Below are 24624 nucleotides of genomic sequence, written 5' to 3' on the forward strand. Positions count from 1 at the left end.
CTTTAAATTGAGGGGTGAAAGATATAGGACAGATGTCAGAGGTGGTTTCTTTACTCAGAGAGTAGTAAGGGAATGGAACGCTTTGCCTGCAACGGTAGTAGATTCGCCAACTTTAGGTACGTTTAAGTCGTCATTGGACAAGCATATGGACATACATGGAATAGTGTAGGTTAGATGGGCTTGAGATCGGTATGACAGGTCGGCACAACATCGAGGGCCGAAGGGCCTGTACTGTGCTGTAATGTTCTATGTAAACCATTCTATAGGACACAGTAGCTTTTCCTTTCAGGAGCTGCCAAAGTAAAAAGGTGATTCATCCACAGTGGCACAGGGGTAGATATTGCATTATTCCTGTCTATGCTAGGTGCTTGCAACTACCAAGAATAAACCATAACCTTATTACAATTTTACTGAAAATGACTAATGATGTTTACTAATATAAAACAGACAAAACTTCCGTTTATTATATCTATTGTTTTCCTCAATAGATTAACATTGTGGAAAGTATACAAATGATTTTATATTAAACACTTCAACATATTTGAACAAGTACTTACATTGACATCTGCCACCATTAATTGGATCTCCGTAGTATCCCTGCATGCAAGCTTCACATTGCTTTCCAACAGTCAGATTCTTACATTGTTCACAAATACTGCCGTTGATACATGTGCTGTGACCATTACATTGACAAGCTATAAAAAAAAGTGCATGTGCTGTGAGTTTTCTTCTTAGAATAAATTCAAACAAGACATTACTGAGGCAACATTTTATCCTTCACATTCCCAGTCAATTTTAATATTCATGCATGTTGTCATATATGTAGTTAACTTGGCTGAATAATTTGACCATTAAATTTCACATATAATACACAGAAATCTGAACCTAAATGGCTGATGAAGACAATTTGCAGAGTCTTCTTGACTCATTCTCCACCACAATGTAACAATATTTTGAATATGTGCTCAGCAAACTATAGTTCAAAATTAGGAAAAAGGCACCTAGTGCATCAAGCTTGTAAAATTTACTTATGAGATACTTAAGTCAATTTATTTAAAAACTCAAAGCTGCCATTTCATGATTGCTCTTTATTTTGGATCAGAGCGACTATCAATGGTTTCTATTTACATGGTCGACATTTTATTTAGACTTCCAAAAATTTTGTTTTAAGGTAGAAAAACAATCATGGGACAAGAAATATGAGGTATCATACTTCCTTGTATAAAGTTCCAGTGAAATGCCTAAGTAGGTCTCATAATATGAAAGATATTACATAAATGAAAGTTTTTATTGCATCTGCAAGCATTATCAGAGAGCAGAATATTACAAATGTTCCAATAAAATGTTAATATGTCAACATGTAAATTATTTTAACTGGTTGGCAATTTACTCCAGGCAATGTTCCAGTTAATATTCAAAGAACACCCACACAAGCAAAGTTAAAACAAAATTATTTTCCATGAAACAATATCAATAATTCTGCTAGAGCTCTAAGCAAACAGATGACATGTTCAGCTTTCATTACATGGCCGAAACAGGTCTTGTATTCAAAATGCCTTCCGTTCAAAGCACTGTGAGAAATGTTGTTTAACATATGATCCTGTAAACATGAGTTTTCATCCAACTTGTGTCTCACATACAAGATAAAATTGGTAGCACACATACTGATCACATTCCTCAAGTTATCAGTAAAGGAGCTGGCAATATCTGCTCTGTAACTGAAAGCATTCAAGTAGACCTCAATGAACCAAAGTTCAGGTCCTAAGACACTTTGGAAAGACTCTAATTGCAATCCACAGGAACTGATAACAGTTCTCATAGCATACCAAGAGATACACAAATGAGATTTATGAGATGCTGATGATCCTCAAGAATCAGGGAATGTTTGCAAAGTTGAAGTAGGCTGGTAATGAAATAAAGTGATAAAAATTTACAAGATAGGGCTCTGGAGTAAACAGCTAATTATAATTTTCTACAAACTTTACTCTTAAAATACTTATTGAGTATGGATGAAACCAGTTATGTCACACCATGTTAGATCACATTGAAATGGAGCCTAGGTCAGTAGGATGTGATCATCGCTGACTAGGCCAGCATTCATTACCGATCCTTAATTGCCCAGAGGGCAGTTGAGAGTTAACCACATTGTCCAGGTCTGGAGTCACATGTGGCCCAGTCCAGGTGAGGATGGCAGTTTAAGATATCAAGTTCTGATGAAGGATCCTGACCGAAAACATGAACTTTTCTACTCCTCTGATGCTGCCTGACCTGCTGTGTTCATTCAGCTCCACTCCGTGTTGGCACCGAAGGTGGACAGATCCCCTCCCAGGACCAGGCATCAGTGAACCAGATGGGTTTTCCCTGACAATCAACAATGATTTTGTGACATCATTAGACTTTTAATTCTAGATTTTTATTAAATTCAAATTCTATTATCGGCCATGGCAGGAGTCAAACTTGAGTCCTGAGAATATCACCTGGCACTCGGGATTAATAGACTAGAAACCACGAAGCCATCGACTTCCCCTAAGTCAGGAAGGATTGTGACTGAGAATTTACAGGTAATAGTGTTTTCATGCTTTGTCCATCAAAGTGACACTTATTGCACTTTTGGAAAATGCTGATAAATGAAACTAAGCCAATTGTTTAAACAACTGCTTATGATACACATTTGCTTCCACTATGAGTTGATAGTGGACAGAGCATAAGTTGATGGATGAGTGCCAACGAAGTGGTCTTGGTCTTAGGTGAGGTTGTTGGTGCTGCCTTCATTCAGGCAGGCAGATTCAATCCAACTACAGGCTTCAAGCCAGAGTTGGTGAATAGACTATGTAGAGTCACAAAAGAGATACTTTTTCTCCTCCAGTTCATTGACTAACATTCAAAACCTACAACCATCATCTTTTATGCCATGTATGACTCCAACAAGTAGAGTGTTTTCTCTGACTTCAATTGTCTTAGGGATCCTTGATATCATGCTTGATCAAATGCCTCAATGATAAGGGCAGTCACATTCAACTCCCATTTTGAATTCAACACTTTTGCACAAGTTTATATGAAGGCTTTATGATGTCTGGGACAAAGTGCCTTGACAGAACCCAAACTGAGCATCGTACAGAAGGATATTATTGAGTGAGAGTAACTTCACAGATCTGTCAACAAATTCTCAAGTATTACAAGGAAGGAGATACAATGAAGCAAACGTCTGTCATAGGGTAAATGCTGGATTTTTTTGATTAAGAGAGAGAGATATTTAGAAATCTGAATCTGAATTTTCACCAAATCGGGCAAAATTACAGACATGCTTGCCTAACTTATGGAAGCTTTCTGACAAAGTGGCAAGTAATGTGAATAAAGAGGAACGTGTGGGTCTGCTGCACTTATATTTCCAGAGGCATTTGAAAGGATGCCACATTATAGGTTAACGCACCAAATAGGAATTCAGGGTATACCAGTTAACACAATAACATGGATAGAAAATTGTCAAGATATATCAAGTGGAATGCAACAGGGGTCAATGCTTGGGCCTCAACTCACAATAGAACATAGAACATTAGAGCACAGTACAGGCCCTTCGGCCCTCAATGTTGTGCCGACCTGTCATACCGATCTCAAGCCCATCTAACCTACACTATTCCATGTACGTCCATATGCTTGTCCAATGACGACTTAAATGTACCTAAAGTTGGCAAATCTACTACCGTTGCAGGCAAAGCGTTCCATTCCCTTACTACTCTCTGAGTAAAGAAACCACCTCTGACATCTGTCCTATATCTTTCACCCCTCAATTTAAAGCTATGCCCCCTCGTGCTCGCCGTCACCATCCTAGGAAAAAGGCTCTCCCTATCCACCCTATCTAACCCTCTGATTATTTTATATGTTTCAATTAAGTTACCTCTCAACCTTCTTCTCTCTAACAAAAACAGCCTCAAGTCCCTCAGCCTTTCCTCGTAAGACCTTCTCTCCATACCAGGCAACATCCTAGTAAATCCCCTCTGCACCTTTTCCAAAGCTTCCACATCCTTCTTATAATGCCGTGACCAGACCTGTACACAATACTCTAAGTGCGGCCGAACCAGAGTTTTGTACAGCTTCACCATAACCTCTTGGTTCCGGAACTCGATCACTCTATTAATAAAAGCTAAAACTCTGTATGCCTTCTTAACAGCCCTGTCAACCTGGGTGGCAACTTTCAAGGATCTATATACATGGACACCGAGATCTCTCTGCTCATCAACACTGCTAAGAATCTTACCATTAGCCCTGTACTTTGCCTTCTGGTTACTCCTACCAAAGTGCATCACCTCACACTTGCCTGCATTAAACTCCATTTGCCACCTCTCAGCCCAGCTCTGCAGCTTATCTATGTCTCTCTGCAACCTACAGCATCCTTCGTCACTATCTACAACTCCACCAACCTTAGTGTCGTCTGCAAATTTACTAACCCGTCCTTCTACGCCCTCATCCAGGGCATTTATAAAAATGACAAACAGCAGTGGACCCAACACCGACCCTTGCGGTACACCACTAGTAACTGGTCTCCAGGATGAACATTTCCCATCAACTACCACCCTCTGTCTTCTTTCAGCAAGCCAATTTCCGATCCAAACTGCTATATCTTGCACAATTCCATTCCTCTGCATTTTGTACAATAGCCTATTGTGGGGAACCACATCAACCGGTTTACTCTCATCTACCTGTTTGGTCACCTTCTCAAACAACTCCATAAGGTTTGTGAGGCACGACCTTCCCTTCACAAAACCGTGCTGACTATTCTAATCAATTTTTTCTTTTCTAGAAGATTATAAATCCTATCCCTTATAACCTTTACCAACACTTTACCAACAACTGAGGTAAGGCTCACTGGTCTATAATTACCAGGGTTGTCTCTACTCCCCTTCTTGAACAAGGGAATCACATTTGCTATCCTCCAGTCATCTGGTACTATTCCTGTAGACAAAGACGAGTTGAAGATCAATACCAAAGGCTCAGCAATCTCTTCCCTGGCATCCCAGAGGATCAGAGGATAAATCCCATCCGACCCAGGGGACTTATCTATCTTCACCCTCTGAAGGATTTCTAATACCTCTTCCGTATGAACCTCAATCCCACCTAGTCTAGTAGCCTGTATCTCAGTATTCTCCTCGACAACATTGCCATTTTCTAGAGTGAATACTGTTGAAAAATATTCATTTAGCGCTTCCCCTAACTCATCTGACTCCACGCACAACTTACCACTACTATCCTTGATTGGCCCTAATCTTACTTTCGTCATTCTTTTATTCCTTAAATACCTATAAGAAAGCGTTAGGGGTTACCCTGATCCTATCTGCCAACAACTTCTCATGTCTCCTCCTGGCTCTTCTGAGCTCTCTCTTTAGGTCTTTCCTGGCTACCTCGCAGCCCTCAAGTGCCCTAACTGAGCCTTCACATCTCATCCTAACATAAGCCTTCTTCTTCCTCTTGACCAGAGATTCCACCTCCTTCATAAACCACAGCTCCCGCACTCTACAGCTTCCTCCCTGCCTGACAGGTACATATTTACCTAGAACACAGAGGGGCTTTTCCTTGAATAAGCTCCACATTTCTAATGTGCCCATCCCCTGCAGTTTCCTTCCCCATTCTATGCTCCCTAAATCTTGCCTAATCTCATCGTAATTGCCTTTCCCCCAGCTATAACTCTTGCCCAGAGGTATACACCTATCCCTTTCCATCACTAAAGTAAACATAACAGAATTGGGATCACTATCACCAAAGTGCTCACCTACTTCCAAATCTAACACCTGGCCGGACTCATTACCCAGTACCAAATCTAATATGGCTTCGCCCCTTGTTGGCCTATCTACATACTGTGTCAGGAAGCCCTCCTGCACACACTGGACAAAAACTGACCCATCTATCATACTCGAACTATAGTGTTCCCAGTCAATATTTGGAAAGTTGAAGTCCCCCATGACAACTACCCTGTCTCTCTCACTCCTATCCAGAATCATCTTTGCTATCCTTTCCTCTACATCTCTGGAACTATTCGGAGGCCTATAGAATACTCCCAACAGGGTGACCTCTCCTTTCCTGTTTCTAACCTCAGCCCATACTATCTCAGTTGATGAGTCCCCTAATATCCTCTCTGCAACTGTAATCCTGTCCTTGACCAACAATGCCACACCTCCGCCCCTTTTACCATCTTCTCTGTTCTTACTGAAGCATCTAAATCCCGGAACCTGTAACAACCATTCCTGTCCCTGCTCTATCCATGTCTCCGAAATGGCCACAACATCAAAGTCCCAGGTACCAACCCATGCTGCAAGTTCACCCACCTTATTCCTGATGCTCCTGGCATTCAAGTAGACACACTTCAATCCAACCTCTTGCTTGCCGGTGCCATGTTGCGTCCCTGAAACTTTATTTCGGACCACCCTGCTCTCAACCTTTTCTATAGTCGAACTACAATTTTGGTGCCCATCCTCCTGCTGAATTAGTTTAAACCCACCCGAATAGCCGTAGCAAATTTCCCCTCCCAGGATATCGGTACCCCTCTGGTTCAGGTAAAGACCATCTTGCTTGTAGAGGTCCCACCTACCCCAGAAAGAGCCCCAATTATCCAAGAATCCGAAACCCTCCCTCCTGCACCATCCCTGTAGCCACGTGTTCAACTCCTCTCTCTCCCTATTCCTCGCCTCACTAGCACGTGGCACGGGCAACAAACCAGAGACAACAACTCTGTTCGTCCTCGCTCTCAGCTTCCATCCTAGCTCCCTGAATTTCTGCCTTAAATCCCCATCTCTCTTCCTACCTATGTCGTTGGTGCCAATGTGGACCACTACTTGGGGCTGCTCCCCCTCCCCCTTAAAGATCCCAAAAACACAATCAGAGACATCACGCACCCTGGCACCTGGGAGGCAACACGCCGACCGTGAGTCTCTCTCATCCTCACAGAATCTCCTATCTGACTCCCTAACTATGGAGTCCCCAGTGACTAATGCTCTGCTCCTCTTCCCCCTTCCCTTCTGAGCAGCAGGGACAGACTCTGTGCCACAGACCTGTGCCCCACTGCTTTCCCCTGCTAAGTCATCCCCCCAACAGTATCCAAAACAGTATACTTATTGTTGAGGGGAATGGCCACAGGGGATCCCTGCACTGCCTGCCGGTTCCCTTTCCGTCCCCTGACCGTAATCCATCTGCCTTTTTCCTGTACTTAAGGAGTGACTACCTCCCTGTAACTCCTCTCAATAACCCCCTCTGCCTCCCGAATGGTCCGAAGTTCGTCCAGCTCCAGCTCCAGTTCCCTAACGTGGTTTTCAAGGAGCTGGAGTTGGGCGCACTTCCCGCAGGTGTAGTCAGCAGGGACACTAGTGGTGACCCTTACCTCCCACATTTATATGAATGACTTGGAATACAGAATCAAATGTATGTTTGCTGAATTTGTTCATGACAAGGTCACAGAGGAAAACAAGCTACTAAGAGGAGGTAAAAAGAATAAAAGATAGATTAAGAATTTAATGTGGAAAATGTGAATTTGTCCACTTTGGCAGTAAGAATGGAAAATGGACAGAGATTGCAGAACTCTAAGGTACAGAGCAATCTGGTATCTTGTTACATGAATCGCAAAGTTAACATGGGGTTACAGGAAGCAATTAGGAATATCAACTGAATGTTCTTGTTCAATGCAAGGGGAATGGGATATAAAAGAAACAACAATTGTAGAGGGCATTGGTGAAACAACAATATGAAGTATTGTGTACAGGTTTGGTTTCCTTATTGAAGGAAGGACATAAGTACATTAGAAGCAGTTCAGAGAAGGATCAAATGGCTGACACATGGGTTTTTTTTCTTATGAGCAAAGGTTGGTTAAGCTATGGCTATAACCATTGGAGTATCGATTCATAAGATGTGATCTTACTGAGGCACATAACAGGAGGAAACATTGTAAAAATAAGGGGTCTTTCAGTCAAGATGAAAATGAAAACTTATTTTTCCATCTCTCTCAGTGTGTTGACTGTCTTTGAAACTCTTCTCCCAGACAGCATTGATAATGGGTCATTGAATATACTTGAAGTAGAAGGAGATAGACTTTTGCTTGACAGGGAGTGAAAATGTTATTGGGGGGATAGGTGAGAATGTGGGAGTTGAGGCGATAATCAAATCTGCCATGAATGATGCACTTGTGGATAATAGTTTTAACCAGTTTACACAAATTACTTTGGTTTTAGTTTGCATTTAACTGAAATTTGGTTTAAATTCCAAAATTTCTAGCCTTTAACAAGATATAAACTGGGACAGCAGTTGGGCTTAGTTGAACACACTTCTGAAACTGGTTTCTATACAACTTGGTCAGCTAGGCTTTTTGTATTAGGAACAAATAAAACTAGCCAATTTAGTGCAATCTGCACTGGTGTACAGAGAGCTTAGAGGTTAAGCAAGTTAGGGAAGGAAGCGTGTAGGTTTCCTTTTTTGTTTTCCTGCTTATTCTAATTATTTCAGCCTCCAGGAAGTTATTTTCACTCTGCTGTAGGATGAAAAACTAGTTTTTAAGTTAGTGTCTGTTTATTGATCAGGGTTTACTCTATTTCTAACGTTCAAAATAATATAGCATCTGATGCATATAAAAGCAAAAGGAAATATATAATTGATTAGAATAATTCAGTTGCTTAGTAGAACTCATTAACGATACAGGATGGGTCAAATGACACAGGAGCACGTGTGCACTTCTGGATGCCAGTTTATTACAATGCAAACATGATTAAAGTTCAAGAAGCTGCTGCTCAAAATTTGAGCTGCAAGTTGAACTACAGAAACTGATACATCAGGAAGGGGGAAAGCTATTTGGATTCTTAGTGCCGGCACAGAGTCACTCCTCTTAGATCAGGGTCTTCTAAGTTGGTCAAAGTGCAGGGCTAAGCAAGTGTTACTGCAAGTGAGGCAAGTAAGGAGATTCTGAGCATCTGCAATTGTCCAACAGGTTTGAGATTCTTTCAGCTTGCTTCGATTAGAGTTGGGGATGCAGCGTAAATGAGCAAACTGACAAATAAATGATAATACCAGAAGCTATCCAACTAAGAGAAATTAGTACTAGCTAGGAAGAGCTCAGCCAGAGGGCTTGATACCATTCTCTACAGGAAACAGCACAAGTCCAGGTGACTTTGTTGCCTCCTATTGCTTAGTTTCAGGACATCTGGGCTAATCTGAAGAACTTGCATTGGGAGGAAGCAGATGCAGTCTTCCTGTTCCACATAGGTACCAACGACAAACAGGTGGTAGCTCCACACAGCCAGTATGAGGAGTTTGGCACCAAACTATGAAGCAGACCCTCAAAGGTCACAGGCTCTACCTAAATAACTCATACAGAAATCAAATCAGACACATGGTTCAAAGACTGGCGTGGAGAAGTGGGCTCTGGTCCTTAGGGCACTTGCACCAATCTGCACCGTTAGAATGACTTACACCTGAACTGTGCCAGGGCTGGTAGTCTTAACTGTGTCATCACTAGGGAAGTACAAAGGATTTTAAACTAAACAATGGGGGTAAGCGATCAGGGGACGTGATGGCGTAGCGATAATGTACCAGTTCTCTATAGACACAGCTGAGGACTTGGGTTCAAACCCAACCATGGTAGATGGTGAAATTTGAATAGAACTTTAAAAAAAACTGTAATTAAAAGTTAAACTAATGTCAACTATATAACCATTGTTGATTCAAAAAAAATAAGCAATCTCGTTCACTTCTGTCATTTTGGAAAGGAAATTTGCTGTCCTTATCTGGTCTGGTCTCCATACGAATCCAGAACCACAGCAAAGCAATGAAACCAAAATACTGCCTGTGCTGGAAATCTGAAACCAACACAGGAAGTGCTAGAGGCCTTTCTTCAGAATGCAGCCAGATCTGCTGAGCTTCTCTAGTATTTTGGTTTTACCACAGTAAAGCAACATAATTAAGTCTTAACTGTCATCTGAAATGTTTGAAGAAGCTATTCAAGTCAAGAGCAACCAGGGACAACAACTATCAATCTTGATAGCAACACAACATCCCACTAATGAATAATAAAAAAAAGGAAGACGCGTGAAATCAGACAGAAGATGAGGGAAAATAGAAAGATATTGATACGGGAAACAGTAATCGACAGGAAGGCATACAAAGTACATATTTAAGAGAAAGCCAACAGATAACACTGGACGAATATTGGCTTTTGCTGCAAGGGGGATAGAATGAGCATAGTTTTGTTCTCTTACTGAAGGGAAATTAGACATCTATTATAGCAGCAAGAGACAGGTTTCATGAGGCTTACTCCTGGGATGAAGGGTTATCGTATTCTTAAAAGTTGAAAAGGTTAAGACTAAACTCAATTCAGAAGAATGAGAAATGATCTTATTGAAATGCAGATAGTGCTGAGGCAGTCTAACCAGATAATGCTGACATTCCTCTAGTGGGAGAATCTAAGAGTAAGGCGCACAAATTGAAAATTAGGGGTCTCCCATTTAAAATGGGAATAAGGAGGAATTTCTTTTCTCAGACAGTGGTTTGTCTTTGGAATTCACTTCCAACAGAGCAGTGGAGGCTGCTATATTAAATATATTCAAGGCAGATTTAGACAGATTTTGATTGACACAAGAATATAGGATTATAGGGACAGGCAATAAAATGGAATTAAGGCTGCTATCAAATCAAGCATGTTGTAACTGAATGGCAGAAAAGAATCAATGGGTCAATTAGCCTGCTCCTTATAATTTTGTTTTTATGGCTCGTGAAAGTACAGAAGTCTCAGTCTGACATAACTTGCATTTTGCAGTTGTTGGTCTTGTGCAAAAATGCATGGTTTTTTTTAAAAAACTCAGTTGTTATCTTTAAATACACACAGAATATGAAGAAACAATACAAACCGTCCGCCATTTTAATAATTTAATTGATTTTCTACCTCAACTTTATTTTCTCGCCCTATCCAATAACTCTGAATAAATGCCTGAAAATTTGTTTCTCTCAATCATTAACATATTTAATTTTACATGGAATTCTGCAAAGGATTTACAGAATCCATACAATCATAGATAAAAGAGATTTAAACCAGATTTCTAAAAATCCCATCAAGAACTTCAACACCCTAGCTGCTTAATAAAATAAAACGGAACATGTTCAATACGTTTTGCCTTGTGCCTGAAAAAATAACATACACTCTTTACATGGTCAGTTATTCAACAGAAGTGCACACCCCATTTATTAAATCAATAAGTATAGTTTAGTTCTTACTTTTAAAGTAAGACAAGTACAAGACAAGTACACTCTTATTTTTATCTCATTAAAAAGAATCTGCCTTGCTAAGCTCAACTTTTGCTGATCTCAGATCTCTGCCAATATCACACAGATACTAGATGCACATGATTGCCTGAAGACTACTAGTTCTCTAATTTTGACTATGGGTATGAGCTTGTTCCAGCCCAGCACGTACTCTCGCAAGCATGGTTGATATTAAGAGCACTGGGTGGGTATTGCAGCTATGTTAGAAGTTGTTACTGGAATTAAATAGTTGGATGGTTTTCTGTAGTTTACAGTATGTTTACAATGTAATAATCTTGCTCCTTGTATGATAAACCCAAATACTCTCACTAAATGGCAGGATGAATCTAATGCCTAAGTCCAGTGTCACAGAATGCTGGAAAGCAGATTCTGCCTATAATTTCCCCATGAGGAGTCCTGTTCCGAACTGCTGCAGTGAGTGCCTAGTTGCCAAACAGACCGAAGATTCTTCAAACAAAGAGGATAATTCAAAGCGGGAAAGCAAAGACACAGAAGGGAGTCACATGGGACCTTGATCAAATGGGCCAGTGGGTTGAGGCACAGCAGATGGAGTTTAATTTAGAAAAATGGGAGGTGTTGCATTTTGATAAGGCAAATCATCGCATGCCACTGTGCACAAAATGGTCAGAGGTTAGAAACCTCTCTGTACACAGATGCATTCGGATCAGAAGTGAATCAAAAATTGAATCGCAAGGAAAAAGGGCAAAGATACTTCAGCACAAAATGCTAGAACTGGACCATTATGTCTAACAGTGGATTATTCCATCCTGAAATTAATCACTTGCATTGCCCTGCTCCTCCTCCATATCATTCATTTTCAATATTTTTGGGTGTTTTTGTTTACCAAATTGCATCCCACATGAACAACATAATTTCAATTCCACATTTTAATAATACTTTCCAAGGATAAATTATTAATCACAGATTCCCCACAATCCGGAAAAGGACAATTTGGCCCAAGAAGTCCGCACCAACCCTCCAAAGAACATCACTCCCGGACCCACCTCCTAACCCTATAATTCCCATGGCTAATGACCCTAGCTTACACATCCTTGGACGCTACAGGGCTATTTAGTATGGTCAACCCACCTACCTTGCACATCTTTGAACTGTGGGAAGAAACCAGAGCACCTGGAAGAAATCCTGTGCAGACACAGGGAGAACGTGCAAATACACAGTCACCTGAAGGTGGAATCGAACCGGGGGCCCTGGTGCTGAGATATAGCAGTGCTAATGACTGAGCGACCATGCCAGCCAAGTCTCTGTTATGTTACATATGGTCTTTAACGGAAACAATACATCACTATTGTTATGGACGGGAAATAACCGAACACCTCTGATAATTAAACTAAAACAAAAGCCCCAATATGTTATGACAGGAGTAGGGGAGTCTCTCTAATAATGACTCCCAAAGAAGCTTGTCTTTCCCTTGAAATCTATTAAAAGAATGGTTAAAAAAATCCCTCATCTCCAGTTAACAAGTAACAAGAAATACATTTTTTAAATCTAACCCAACCATGAACAAATTAAGAGAATTATTAACAAACAGACAATTTCCCCTTGCACAACTAACTACTTCCTAACTGGTCTAAATGCTACTGGAATACTCTTCAAATAAGCACAAGTCCCACTTAATAAGCCCAATTAATAAGCAAATCATGAATTATAACTTAATCCGTGCAAACTTGGAGAGATTATCTTCTGGATTATTCTGTCACCTCTGCTCTCTTCACGACTGCTTTTCTTCCACTAATTCTGCTGTCAAGGATGTTTTACTGCTATAATTTCTTCAACGAGGGCTTTCAGCTAAAATACCATGGTACCTTTGAGTAATTAGTTGGACTTACTCAGAGTTGAATGGTGCTAACATAGCAGGTGGCAGATGGCTTCCTCCGATTTTCCAAATGCCTTATGGGTCTTATTCCAAATGTCTTATATACCCATAATGACAAAACCAAATTCTAATAACATTGGTTTCAGGTTGTCAACACCATCAGATTTCCATATTAAGCAGAGGTTCACCTGCACATCTGCCAATGTGGTATACTGCATCCACTGTACCCGGTGTGGCTTCCTCTACATTGGGGAAACCAAGCGGAGGCTTGGGGACCGCTTTGCAGAACACCTCCGCTCGGTTCGCAATAAACAACTGCACCTCCCAGTCACAAACCATTTCCACTCCCCCTCCCATTCTTTAGATGACATGTCCATCATGGGCCTCCTGCAGTGCCACAATGATGCCACCCAAAGGTTGCAGGAACAGCAACTCATATTCCGCTTGGGAACCCTGCAGCCCAATGGTATCAATGTGGACTTCATCAGCTTCAAAATCTCCCCTTCCCCCACCGCATCCCAAAACCAGCCCAGTTCGTCCCCTCCCCCTACTGCACCACACAACCAGCCCAGCTCTTCCCCTCCACCCACTGCATCCCAAAACCAGTCCTACGTGTCTCTGCCTCCCTAACCTGTTCTTCCTCTCACCCATCCCTTCTTCCCACCCCAAGCCGCACCTCCAACTCCTACCTACTAACCTCATCCCACCTCCTTGACCTGTCCGTCTTCCCTGGACTGACCTATCCCCTCCCTACCTCCCCACCTATACACTCCTCTCCACCTATCTTCTTTTCTCTCCATCTTCGGTCCGCCTCCCCCTCTCTCCCTATTTATTCCAGAACCCTCACCCCATCCCCCTCTCTGATGAAGGGTCTAGGCCCAAAACGTCAGCTTTTGTGCTCCTGAGATGCTGCTGGGCCTGCTGTGTTCATCCAGCCTCACATTTTATTATCTTGGATTCTCCAGCATCTGCAGTTCCCATTATCACAGATTTAAATTCAATTGGCTTTCAGCATCTAGGTGCTTGATATAAATTAAATGGGCCAAATTCAAACTTGCTCTCTTGGAAAAAAAATATGCTGCTTGGCTGTTCTATCCAAAACATTTCCATTTGGGCACTCTCTTTGCACCTGCATTTACAAACTTTCAAGCACAGACAAAACACAAGCTCTTAAAGAGACCAGACACTTGTTTCCTCACAATCATTTTTACCAACAAATTCTAACTTCCTGCCTTCCAATTCCTGAAGGCTTTACCCAACTTCATAACAGTATACAATTTCTTTAGATGTTGCACACTTTTGGATAGCCCTTAATCTTACTTCACTCAAAATCAACAGTTCCAGCTTTTACAGATTTTCCAATTCGTCAGAATTAATTCTGGTTACAACAGACCTTACATATTGGTAAAAAGGGAGACACATTGATTTTCATCTCACGTTCAGTTAAATCCAAGAATTTCAAACTAGCTTAACCAGCCTCTGCTAGCATCTGTTACTTATAAATCTGAAATTAGACAGACTTGTCGAATAATCCAGAATGTGTTAATACCTACACTAACAATTTAAGATAATCAGTGAAATCAGCATTTATCGCCTATTCTTGCAAGTCCTGATGAATGCAAGACAAAAACCTTGTATCATGATTCATTTAAGTTCACTAGAAGCAAAAGACATTTACTCACAGGGATACAGCCCATAAAAACAAATGAAACGTCTTCAAGTTATAGTAATACCATTGTCAGAATAGGCTTGCTAACCAATCAATACCCTATCCTCTTACAGTTCAAACTGTTGGGACTATTTTAGCATTCTTCTGTATTTTCTAACTAACTCATGGCATATGGACATCCCTAGCTCGGAAAGCATTTATCGCCTATTCTTGCAAGTCCTGATGAACGCAAGACAAAAAGCTTTAGCAACACATCTTTTCTTGACAACATAAGCGTCATCTCTCTTCATCCCCACCAATATAATGGATCTATTTTTCACTTTTTTATGATCAAAGCATCTTTTCTGCAATTAAATAATCAAAATTGCATAAAATATTACAACATCTTTCCAGACTGTTTTTGGATTTATCACCTTTTCATTTTTATGTTCAATGTACCCATAGTTAAATCTAGAATCTTGCTTGCCTTTCCAATATAATTTCATTTGAAATCTGCTTTAAACAATTTACGTACTATTCTGTTTCTTCATTCCAGAGAATTTTGTTAATTATAAGTGTTATTCTTGTTTAGCGTATCTCTCCCTCCAGCTTCCTCCCCACCAATTAAATGTACTTGACTACATTGTCCAAAGTGTCATATCGGCCACATAGCTCTGAACTCCACCTTGTGCTGTTTTCCTGCAGTCGCCAATATCTTTTCTCAAAGGTTACCAGTTTGACAGCATTAGCCAACAAAGATATAATTACTTCTGTGCATATCTGGATTGTCTACGTATATACAGTTCAGAGTTTACAACATTGATCTTGATGGTATAACTCATCATTTATTGACACAGGACAAAACAATATGTAGATTCAAATCCTACAAGTATTATTCCAACAATCCATTATTTTACCACTGACATTACAGGACATAATTTTCAGAACATATTTTTTGTGTGGTTCATTGTCAAATGATTTTGAAAAACAAAACACGTAATATCTGAACTCAATTTGCAAATTTCAACAATCTGTGTACATTAGAATGGCCTGCCTTGTATAAATCTGTCTAACAGTTTCTTATTAACTTTAATCTTTTTCAAACAGAACATTGTTGGGACAAATATTGAGTCTCAATATTTACTCAGGTGCAATAGATCTGATAGCAGACATTTGAACTCTCTCCACCGCATGAATTAATGATGTTACCTGATGTTCAGACGCAACAACGGATGACTGACGAGTCACAAAGTAGTCTAGCAAAGAGGATGATAACACTATTTCCAATTTCATCACAAACAGTTCTCAATAATTAGTTTGTGTTCCTCTTTTTGCAACTAAAGGAAACAGATATCTCCAAGCTGGTAATTAAAAGAATGCTCTGTTTTCCTACCCTAATACAGGATAGGAAATTTACAATGTTAAAGCTGTAGCATGAAATGTTCCCATCTTTGCTGCATAATTGCTCTTTAATCTTTAACTGTTTCCTAATGGATTGTTGCTGCTGTTAACTCCAAATAACAGAACTTCAAATCTTATAACAGCCAAATTTAGTCAATTTATAGCCAGCAAACCTTTGATCAGACTGCACTCCGGAATCCTGTGCGACTAAAACCATTACTGTCCCATCCTGCTGCTGTCTTATGTGTCTATTCAGTAGAATTTCTCACATACAGTGCAGTGAAAGCTGCAGATATCTACTGTAATACCGAACAACTCAGATTCAGACCTTAAAGTAATGATTGCATCAGTGATCATTTTTCAAATTTCTGTTAATTCTATCAATTCTGTGAAGTTGCCAGTATAGTGGAAGATTGCAAATGTAACCACATATTTAAGAAAGGAGGGAAGAAAAACAGGGAATGGCATACTCGTTAGCCTCTTGTCAAGAATAGGAAAACTATCAGAATTGATTATAAATAATGCAATTATCAAATCAAAAAAGAAAATAACTGTCTGATTGCACAGGGTTAACATGAATTTATGACAGTGAAGTTATGTCTCTCAAACCTTACAAGACTATTTTGAGTATGCCCCTGATGAGCAGTTTCATCAAAGGGGATATCACAGGATGTGCTATATTTGGATTTTCAGAAGGCTGTTATCTAAAGTTCCACAGAGGAGATTAGTAAACAAAGCTAAAACAAATAGGATTGAGGATAAAGTACTAGAGTAGCTTGAGGGTTACCTAAGAGGCAAAACTAGACAGTAGAAATAAATGGATTATTCTCAAGTTGCAGGCTGAAAGCAGTCCGATGCTGCAAGAATCAGTGCCCACAGCCCAGCTGTTCGCAATTTATATCAATGATTTGTATGTGAAGTAAATTATAATATTTCCAAGTTTGCAGATGATATTACGCTTGGCAGTAATGTGAATTGTGAGAAACATGCAAAGATGCTTCAAGGGGATTTAAACTGGCTGAATGGGCAAAAAAATGGCAGATGGAATATAATGTGGATTAGCGTGATGTTTTTCACTTTGATAGGAGGAATGACATTGCAAAATTAACTCTTAAATGATGAGAGACAGGAAAATAGTGAAATGCAAAGGGATTCAGGTGTCCCTGTTCATAAGTCAGTGAAAACAGGCATGCTGGTACAATCAGCAATTCACATGGCAAACAGCAACTTTTGACATTACTTCTTTATTTTTATACATTATACTAAGAACAACTTCAATGTTGAATTTTTAAAGTTTATTTCTTTATTTTTCTACTTCGTTCCTAAGGTTTTGAATGCAAGATGCTGTCAGGAATGGCAACATTGTACACTTTTCACTCTTGTATTCCTGTACTTGAATACACATGACAATAAAATCTAATTCTAAAATTCGAACCCTTACTGGGGAATTTTTGCCGATTACAGGTACTACCTCTATTTTGGTCTCTTATGAAAGGCAGCTGGGTCAGTTACCAGTGATGGAAGTAGAAAACTTGGACCCAAGCTTGATGGGATGAAATAGGTTGCAAGAAACTCATTTAGATTGGCTCAACATTTTTCAATTATAAAATGGCCACCTGAGTGAATTAAATGCTGGGAGGTTTTCCAGGAACATCTAGGGACTATAGAGGATGCAAAGAAAATTTGCATGTTGACCAGGAAGCAATTCCATGATTTTTGAAGGCTCATCCAGTGCCATTTGCCTTGCAGGCAAATGTGTAAACATAACACTTAAGACTGGAAACTGAAGGAAGCATCAATCCAGTCCAGTTCACAGAATGGGCAATAGTGATCAAATGAATTCTTTGAAGAGTCTTTGTGGGATTTCAAACAATCAACAAACTTTTTATAACAATTGAAAAAAACATCCTATCCCTCAGAAAAAAGGATTCATACACAAAGCTAGCAGGAGGTTTGTCCTTCACAAAGCTAGACACGGGCCACACTTACTCGGAATTCTGTTTAGGCCAAAATTTTCAGAAATTTGCTATAATTAATACCCGTGAGGACTTGTAGCAATATACGAGACTGCCATTCAGTGTATTGTCAGCCTGTTTAATTTTTCAGTGGACGACAGAAAACATTTTGCAAAGTCTACTCAGGTCGCCATTTTCTTCAGTCATGATAACAGGAAAAACTAATAAGGAAAACTTGGAGAAATTGGATAAAGTCCTGAGGTGCTTTTCTAAGGCAGCTTATGCTTAAGAAGGTAAAAATGTGTGCTCCAGGCCCCCCAAGTGATTTACTTGGGCTATAGATTCAACAAGACTGTTTTATAACCAATGGAAGGAAAAATGGAAGCAAAAAATAAATGCCCCAGCCCCCACATCTGTCAAGGAGCTTAGATCTATTGAGTATGCTAACTTATTACAGAAAGTTCATACACAACCTGGCATCTATCCCGGCCCTACTGCATCAACTCTTTTAAAAAAGGGTCAACCTTAGAAACGGTTCCATAGACAGACCTTAGCTTTCAATGAAGTATCAGGAACTCGCACGTCAAAACCTAGACTCTGCCAAGTGACAGAGACAGTTTGATACCGGAGACAAAGTTTGCTGCAAGTTTGATACGGGGGACAAAGGATCACAGAAATGGCAATTCATGGGTGAGACATGATCGACCCAAGATCAAGACCATAAAGTTCAGGTGCGTGTGACTGTCTTTAATAAGCATACGGACCATTTGAAAACTTCAAATTTGAAGTCGATATGGGTGCAAAACTTAGCTTGCCCCTCGGAGCCTTCAGAAATACTTCAGGGATCCACTGATTCACCCTCTCCATCAAACATTCGAGTCCTCTGAATCAGGTGACGTGACGGAAGTAGCTACCTCGACACTTCTGCCTCCAGAAGAAGGGAGTGCAGGTCTACCAAGGTACTCGAGGTACAAGCTCCCATTTATTACACTTACCTGTGTTTGATTCCAAGTTGGAGGAACCTGACTCGGTGTCAAAACACCTCAGGAGGTTCCTAAAGGATTCAACCCTCTCTGTGATCATTGGCTCAGAAGAGGAGTTTTGTAATGATTATAATGAGGTTAGCCAGCTGGACCTCAGAATATGAGTTCCCTGATTGGGGCTGTTAATCTGGACCAATCAGGGAGACACAGCTGATAAGAAAGAAAGATGAATGTTTTCAATATGAATTTTAAGTAAACAGGACAAAGAACCACACAGATGGTTCAGAAACAAAACTGATGCTTATGAAACAGGAGATTCAGTGACAGCCTGCTTTCAAAAATGGCTAAACAACAGATTCAGTGACCGGTACAAAAAGCTGGCAAGGACTTGGTGGGTCAAATACTTTCCTTCTGTGTCATAACTTTATGACATACAATGGCTCTTTCTTAGCCTGGAGAAAGACAGACAGTGGTGATGCTCAAGATTCAAAGTTAGATAAATGAAGAAATATTAGAAGAGAGGGGAAAGTTTCAACAATTGCCAATGATACCAAGCTTGAAAATGATACTAATCAACAGGACAGAAAAAGTGTTCTCAGAAACGAGAGACAAATGACAGGTTATTTTATTATAGAAGTGACAACTGATGAATTATAGTTGAAAGGAAAGGGAGAAGGCAAAAGGTCTTAATAGCATAATTCTGAAGCATGTGCAGGGACAGGAGGGCCTGGGGGGGGGGGGGGGGGGATGTTATCCTTTCAGCCTCGGATGTATGTTATGTCAAAAGAGTGCAAAAAAAGCAAATAGGGTTAATGCAAAAGCTCTTGAGGCACAGTACTAGGGTCCCTAACTTGGGGCTGGGGGCATGAGTTCAAATCCTACCTGATCCAGAGGTTTACAGTAACATCTCAGAAGAGTTTGTTTAGAAAGTACCTACAGACTTCATAGACAGAAGCATTCAGTATAAAAACAGTGCAGCTATCCTGAGCTAATGCTCTAGTTAGGACACAACTAGAATATGATGTACAGTTCTGGACATCAGATTTCAGAAAAAGAGGTGAGACATTGACAAAAGCAAAATACGTTTACTAGAATGATTTGAGGTAAGACCTTTCAGGTACAAAATTAGGTTGGAGGAGATGGAGTTCTCTGCTTGAAGGGGGGTGAAATTTGGTAGAGATATAGATTAGGAGATATTTAACAGAGGTGTACAAGCTGAAACAAAAACAAAAATGTAGTGCACATTAGTTTAGTTTATAAGGACAAGGAGAACAGATTTAAGGTTTTGGGCAAGAGATAGATGCCGTTGACAGGCCGACGAGGGGAGAAGCCATTCTAGACTTGGTGCTCGGAAACGAACCGGGGGAGGTATCAGATCTTGTGGTGGGGGAGCATTTTGGTGATCGTGACCATAACTGCCTCACATTCTACATAGCTATGGAGAAGGACAGGATTAGGCAAAATGGGAGGATATTTAATGGGCGAAGAGGAGACTATGATGCGATTAGACACGAGTTAGGAAGCATGGACTGGGAGCAATTGTTCCATGGAAAAGGCACTCTAGACATGTGGAGACTGTTTAAGGAACAGTTGTTGCGAGTGATGAATAAATATGACCCTCTGAGACAGGCAAGGGGTAAGATAAAGGAACCTTGGATGACGAGAGCGGCGGAGCTTCTCGTCAACAGGAAGAAGGTAGCTTACATAAAGGTGGAGGAAGCTAGGGTCAAGCTCAGCTCTAGAGGATTACAGGCAGGCGAGGAAGGAGCTCAAAAATGGTCTGAGGAGAGCCAGGAGGGGGCATGAGAAAGGCTTGGCCGAACGGATTAGGGAGAACACAAAGGCATTTTACACTTATGTGAGGAATAAGAGAATGGTCAAAGAAAGAGTAGGGCCGATCAGGGATAGCATAGGGAACTTGTGTGTGGAGTCTGAGGTAGGGGAAGCCCTAAATGAGTTTTTTGCTTCTGTCTTTACAAAAGAAACAAACTTTGTAGTAAATGAAACCTTTGAAGAGCAGGTGTGCATGCTGGAATGGAGAGAGATAGAGGAAGCTGATGTGCTGAAAATTTTGTCAAACATTAAGATTGACAAGTCGCCAGGCCCAGACCAGATTTGTCCTCGGCTGCTTTGGGAAACGAGAAATGCAATTGCTTCGCCACTTGCGAAGATCTTTGCATCCTCGCTCTCCACTGGGGTTGTACCTGAGGACTGGAGAGAGGCAAATGTAATTCCTCTCTTCAAGAAAGGAAATAGGGAAATCCCCGGCAATTACAGACCACTAAGTCTCACGTCTGTCGTCTGGAAGGTGTTAGAAAGGAATCTGAGGGATAGGATTTATGACCATCTGGAAGAGAATGGCTTGATTAAATGCAATCATCACGACTTTCAGGGGGGCAGGTCATGCCTCACAAACCTTATCGAGTTCTTTGAGGATGTGACTAGAAAAGTTGATGAGGGTCGAGCTGTGGATGTGGTGTATATGGACTTCAGCAAGGCATTTGATAAGGTTCCCCATGGTAGGCTCATTCAGAAGGTCAGGAGGAATGGGATACAGGGGAACTTAGCTGCTTGGATACAGAATTGGCTGGCCAACAGAAGACAGCGAGTGGTAGTAGAAGGAAAATATTCTGCCTGGAAGTCAGTGGTGAGTGGTGTTCCACAGGGCTCTGTCCTTGGGCCTCTACTGTTTGTAATTTTTATTAATGACTTGGATGGGGGGATTGAAGGATGGGTCAGCAAGTTTGCAGACGACACGAAGGTTGGAGGTGTCGTTGACAGTATAGAGGGCTGTTGTAGGCTGCAGCGGGACATTGACAGGATGCAGAGATGGGCTGAGAGGTGGCAGATGGAGTTCAACCTGGATAAATGCGAAGTGATGCATTTTGGAAGGTCGAATTTGAAAGCTGAGTACAGGATTAAGGATAGGATTCTTGGCAGTGTGGAGGAACAGAGGGATCTTGGTGTGCAGATACATAGATCCCTTAAAATGGCCACCCAAGTGGACAGGGTTGTTAAGGAAGCATATGGTGTTTTGGCTTTCATTAACAGGGGGATTGAGTTTAAGAGTCGTGAGATCTTGTTGCAGCTCTATAAAACTTTGGTTAGACCGCACTTGGAATACTGCGTCCAGTTCTGGTCGCCCTATTATAGGAAAGATGTGGATGCTTTGGAGAGGGTTCAGAGGAGGTTTACCAGGATGCTGCCTGGACTGGAGAGCTTATCTTATGAAGATAGGTTGACTGAGCTCGGTCTCTTTTCATTGGAGAAAAGGAGGAGGAGAGGGAACCTAATTGAGGTATACAAGGTAATGAGAGGCATAGATAGAGTTGATAACCAGAGACTATTTCCCAGGGCAGAAAAGGCTAACACGAGGGGTCATAGTTTTAAGCTGGTTGGGGGAAGTATAGAAGGGATGTCAGAGGCGGGTTCTTTACACAGAGAGTTGTGAGAGCATGGAATGCGTTGCCAGCAGCAGTTGTGGAAGCAAGGTCATTGGGGACATTTAAGAGACTGCTGGACATGCATATGGTCACAGAAATTTGAGGGTGCATACATGAGGATCAACGGTCGGCACAACATCATGGGCTGAAGGGCCTGTTCTATGCTGTACTGTTCTATGTTTTATGTTCTATGTAAAAGGGATGAGAGGAAGGACGTACTTATGATGTGGTAATGATCTGGAACCTGCTGCCGCAAGTGGACATGATGAATGACTTCAAAAAAACATTCTACTAGAATCTGAATGAAAATTTTGCAGGACCACAAGGATCCAGTGATGCAATGGGGCCAATTATGTTTCTCTAGAGACCTGACAAACTGGATGGGTCAAATGGCCTCCACCTTGCAGTACTAATTCTATGACACACAGTTTCTATAAGAGTGGACATCTATTTGCATTAGTTTTGCACAAATTTAATGAAAGCCAAGCCGGGTCTGGCAGGTTTTAGGATAGGATGTGGACGCCTGGAACACATTGCCAGCGGAGGTGGTGGAAACAAGCATGTTAGCAACATTTAAGATTCATCTTGATAGACACATGAACAGAAGGCAAACAGAGGGATGGAAACTGCGTACTGGCAATAAGTAGAAAATAAGGATTATGAATCAGCGCAGGTTTACTCTCGGCTACTTCATATATAACATTTCAGAAATTAATGTTTCAATGTCATTCCATAAACATTTCTACAAAAACAATGAACTAACATACAAGCTCTAAAATAAAACAAGAGAACTATAAATGCTAATGATTTGAAATGAACAAAAACAGAAATTGGAGGAAAAACTCAGCAGGTCTGGCAGCATCTGCGGAGAGAAAAGAATTAATATTTCAAGTCCTGTGACCCTTCACAATGAATTCTGTACTTCCGACAAAGGGTCACAGGACTTGAAATATTACTTCTTTTCTCTCCGCAGATGCTGCCAGACCTGCTGAGTTTCTCCTATGCTTTTTATTTTTCTTTGCTTAAAATAAATGCGGTGTCTATTAACTGCATTAACAGGACCTTGAATTTTCCTTAAGTTACCTGTTTTTATAATTAACTATTTCAATTGTAAGTTTTCAAAAACAATTCTTTGCTAAGAAAGCTAAAGCCTACCTGGGCATTGAATAAAAGCCCATTCATTGTTTTTGTCTTTTGGGCAAAGATCCATATCAAGTATCATTTCTTGGACCTTCTTGCCAGCAGATTTCATTGGTCCTCTTGAAGAGCCTTCTACACATTGTCCTTTCCCTGTATTTGCAGGATCATTACACCAACCACAACCAGGATGTTCCAAACACTGTTGACATGTACGAAGTCCAGAACAATTTTGAGCTGAGAAAAATGAAAAAAAATTAAATCTTAATTGAAATAAAAATTCGAAGATATTGCCTTCTTCTCACAAATACAACATTCAAATTAAGCATCCATTGGATAGAACAACTTGTTGACTCAGCCAGGTTAGAAGTGTAATGTGAAATATTATACAATAAAAGTTTAACAGTGAACAATCTGTGCAATTTTCATTTTTTTTTGAACTGACAGTGATCGCATATCTCAGAATATGCTTCTCTATTATTATTCAATAATAAAGGTCTACATTTTTCATGTAGTCAGAACTGTCCAGTTCTGATAAAGGGTCACTAGACTCAAAACATTAACTTTCTCTCTCTTGCCCGATCTGCTCAGTTTCTCCAGCACTACAACTTTTTGTTTCAGTTTTCCAATAACCAGTTTTTTGTTTTACTTTAGAGCACTTCTCAATTTGTCTTCTCTTCGATTATCATCAATTCCACCTGTCTTTGTATTCCTAAAGCATTTCATTCTCTCTATGGAATTTGTTGGAATGTTTTTATAAACTCCTCAGTTTAACCTTTCATCCAGGTTAATAAATTTGCAAATGGCAAATAAAGTACACAATGATAGCCGACTGGTTTCACAGTTCAAGACTATTGGCAACAGAAACTAACGTATTAATAGGGTCCTCACTTTGTGCCCTTTCCAAGAAAGTTATCAAAAGGCTGAAAGCTTAGTA

The 24624-nt window shown here is 40.6% G+C and overlaps 1 protein-coding gene across 8 annotated transcripts in view; it reads right to left on the minus strand.

The window, feature by feature from the left end:
* Nucleotides 1–24624, minus strand: part of atrnl1b (attractin-like 1b) — a 959007-nt gene that overhangs the window by 696566 nt on the left and 237817 nt on the right. For 7 of the 8 annotated variants that reach the window (XR_009446966.1, XR_009446967.1, XM_059653033.1 and 4 more), the window contains exons 18-19: nucleotides 23706–23924; nucleotides 558–695 (exon numbers count right to left, since the gene is read on the minus strand). Coding sequence is in view for 5 of the 8 variants with exons in the window: in XM_059653033.1 (XP_059509016.1) it covers nucleotides 558–695; nucleotides 23706–23924 (357 nt within the window). In the remaining 3 variants the exon portion in view is untranslated. Of the gene's footprint in view, nucleotides 1–557; nucleotides 696–23705; nucleotides 23925–24624 lie in introns of those variants that run through there. The other variant, XR_009446968.1, reaches the window with a different exon arrangement.

This window comes from Stegostoma tigrinum, chromosome 20 (assembly GCF_030684315.1).
Source record: "Stegostoma tigrinum isolate sSteTig4 chromosome 20, sSteTig4.hap1, whole genome shotgun sequence".
Taxonomy (NCBI): domain Eukaryota; kingdom Metazoa; phylum Chordata; class Chondrichthyes; order Orectolobiformes; family Stegostomatidae; genus Stegostoma; species Stegostoma tigrinum.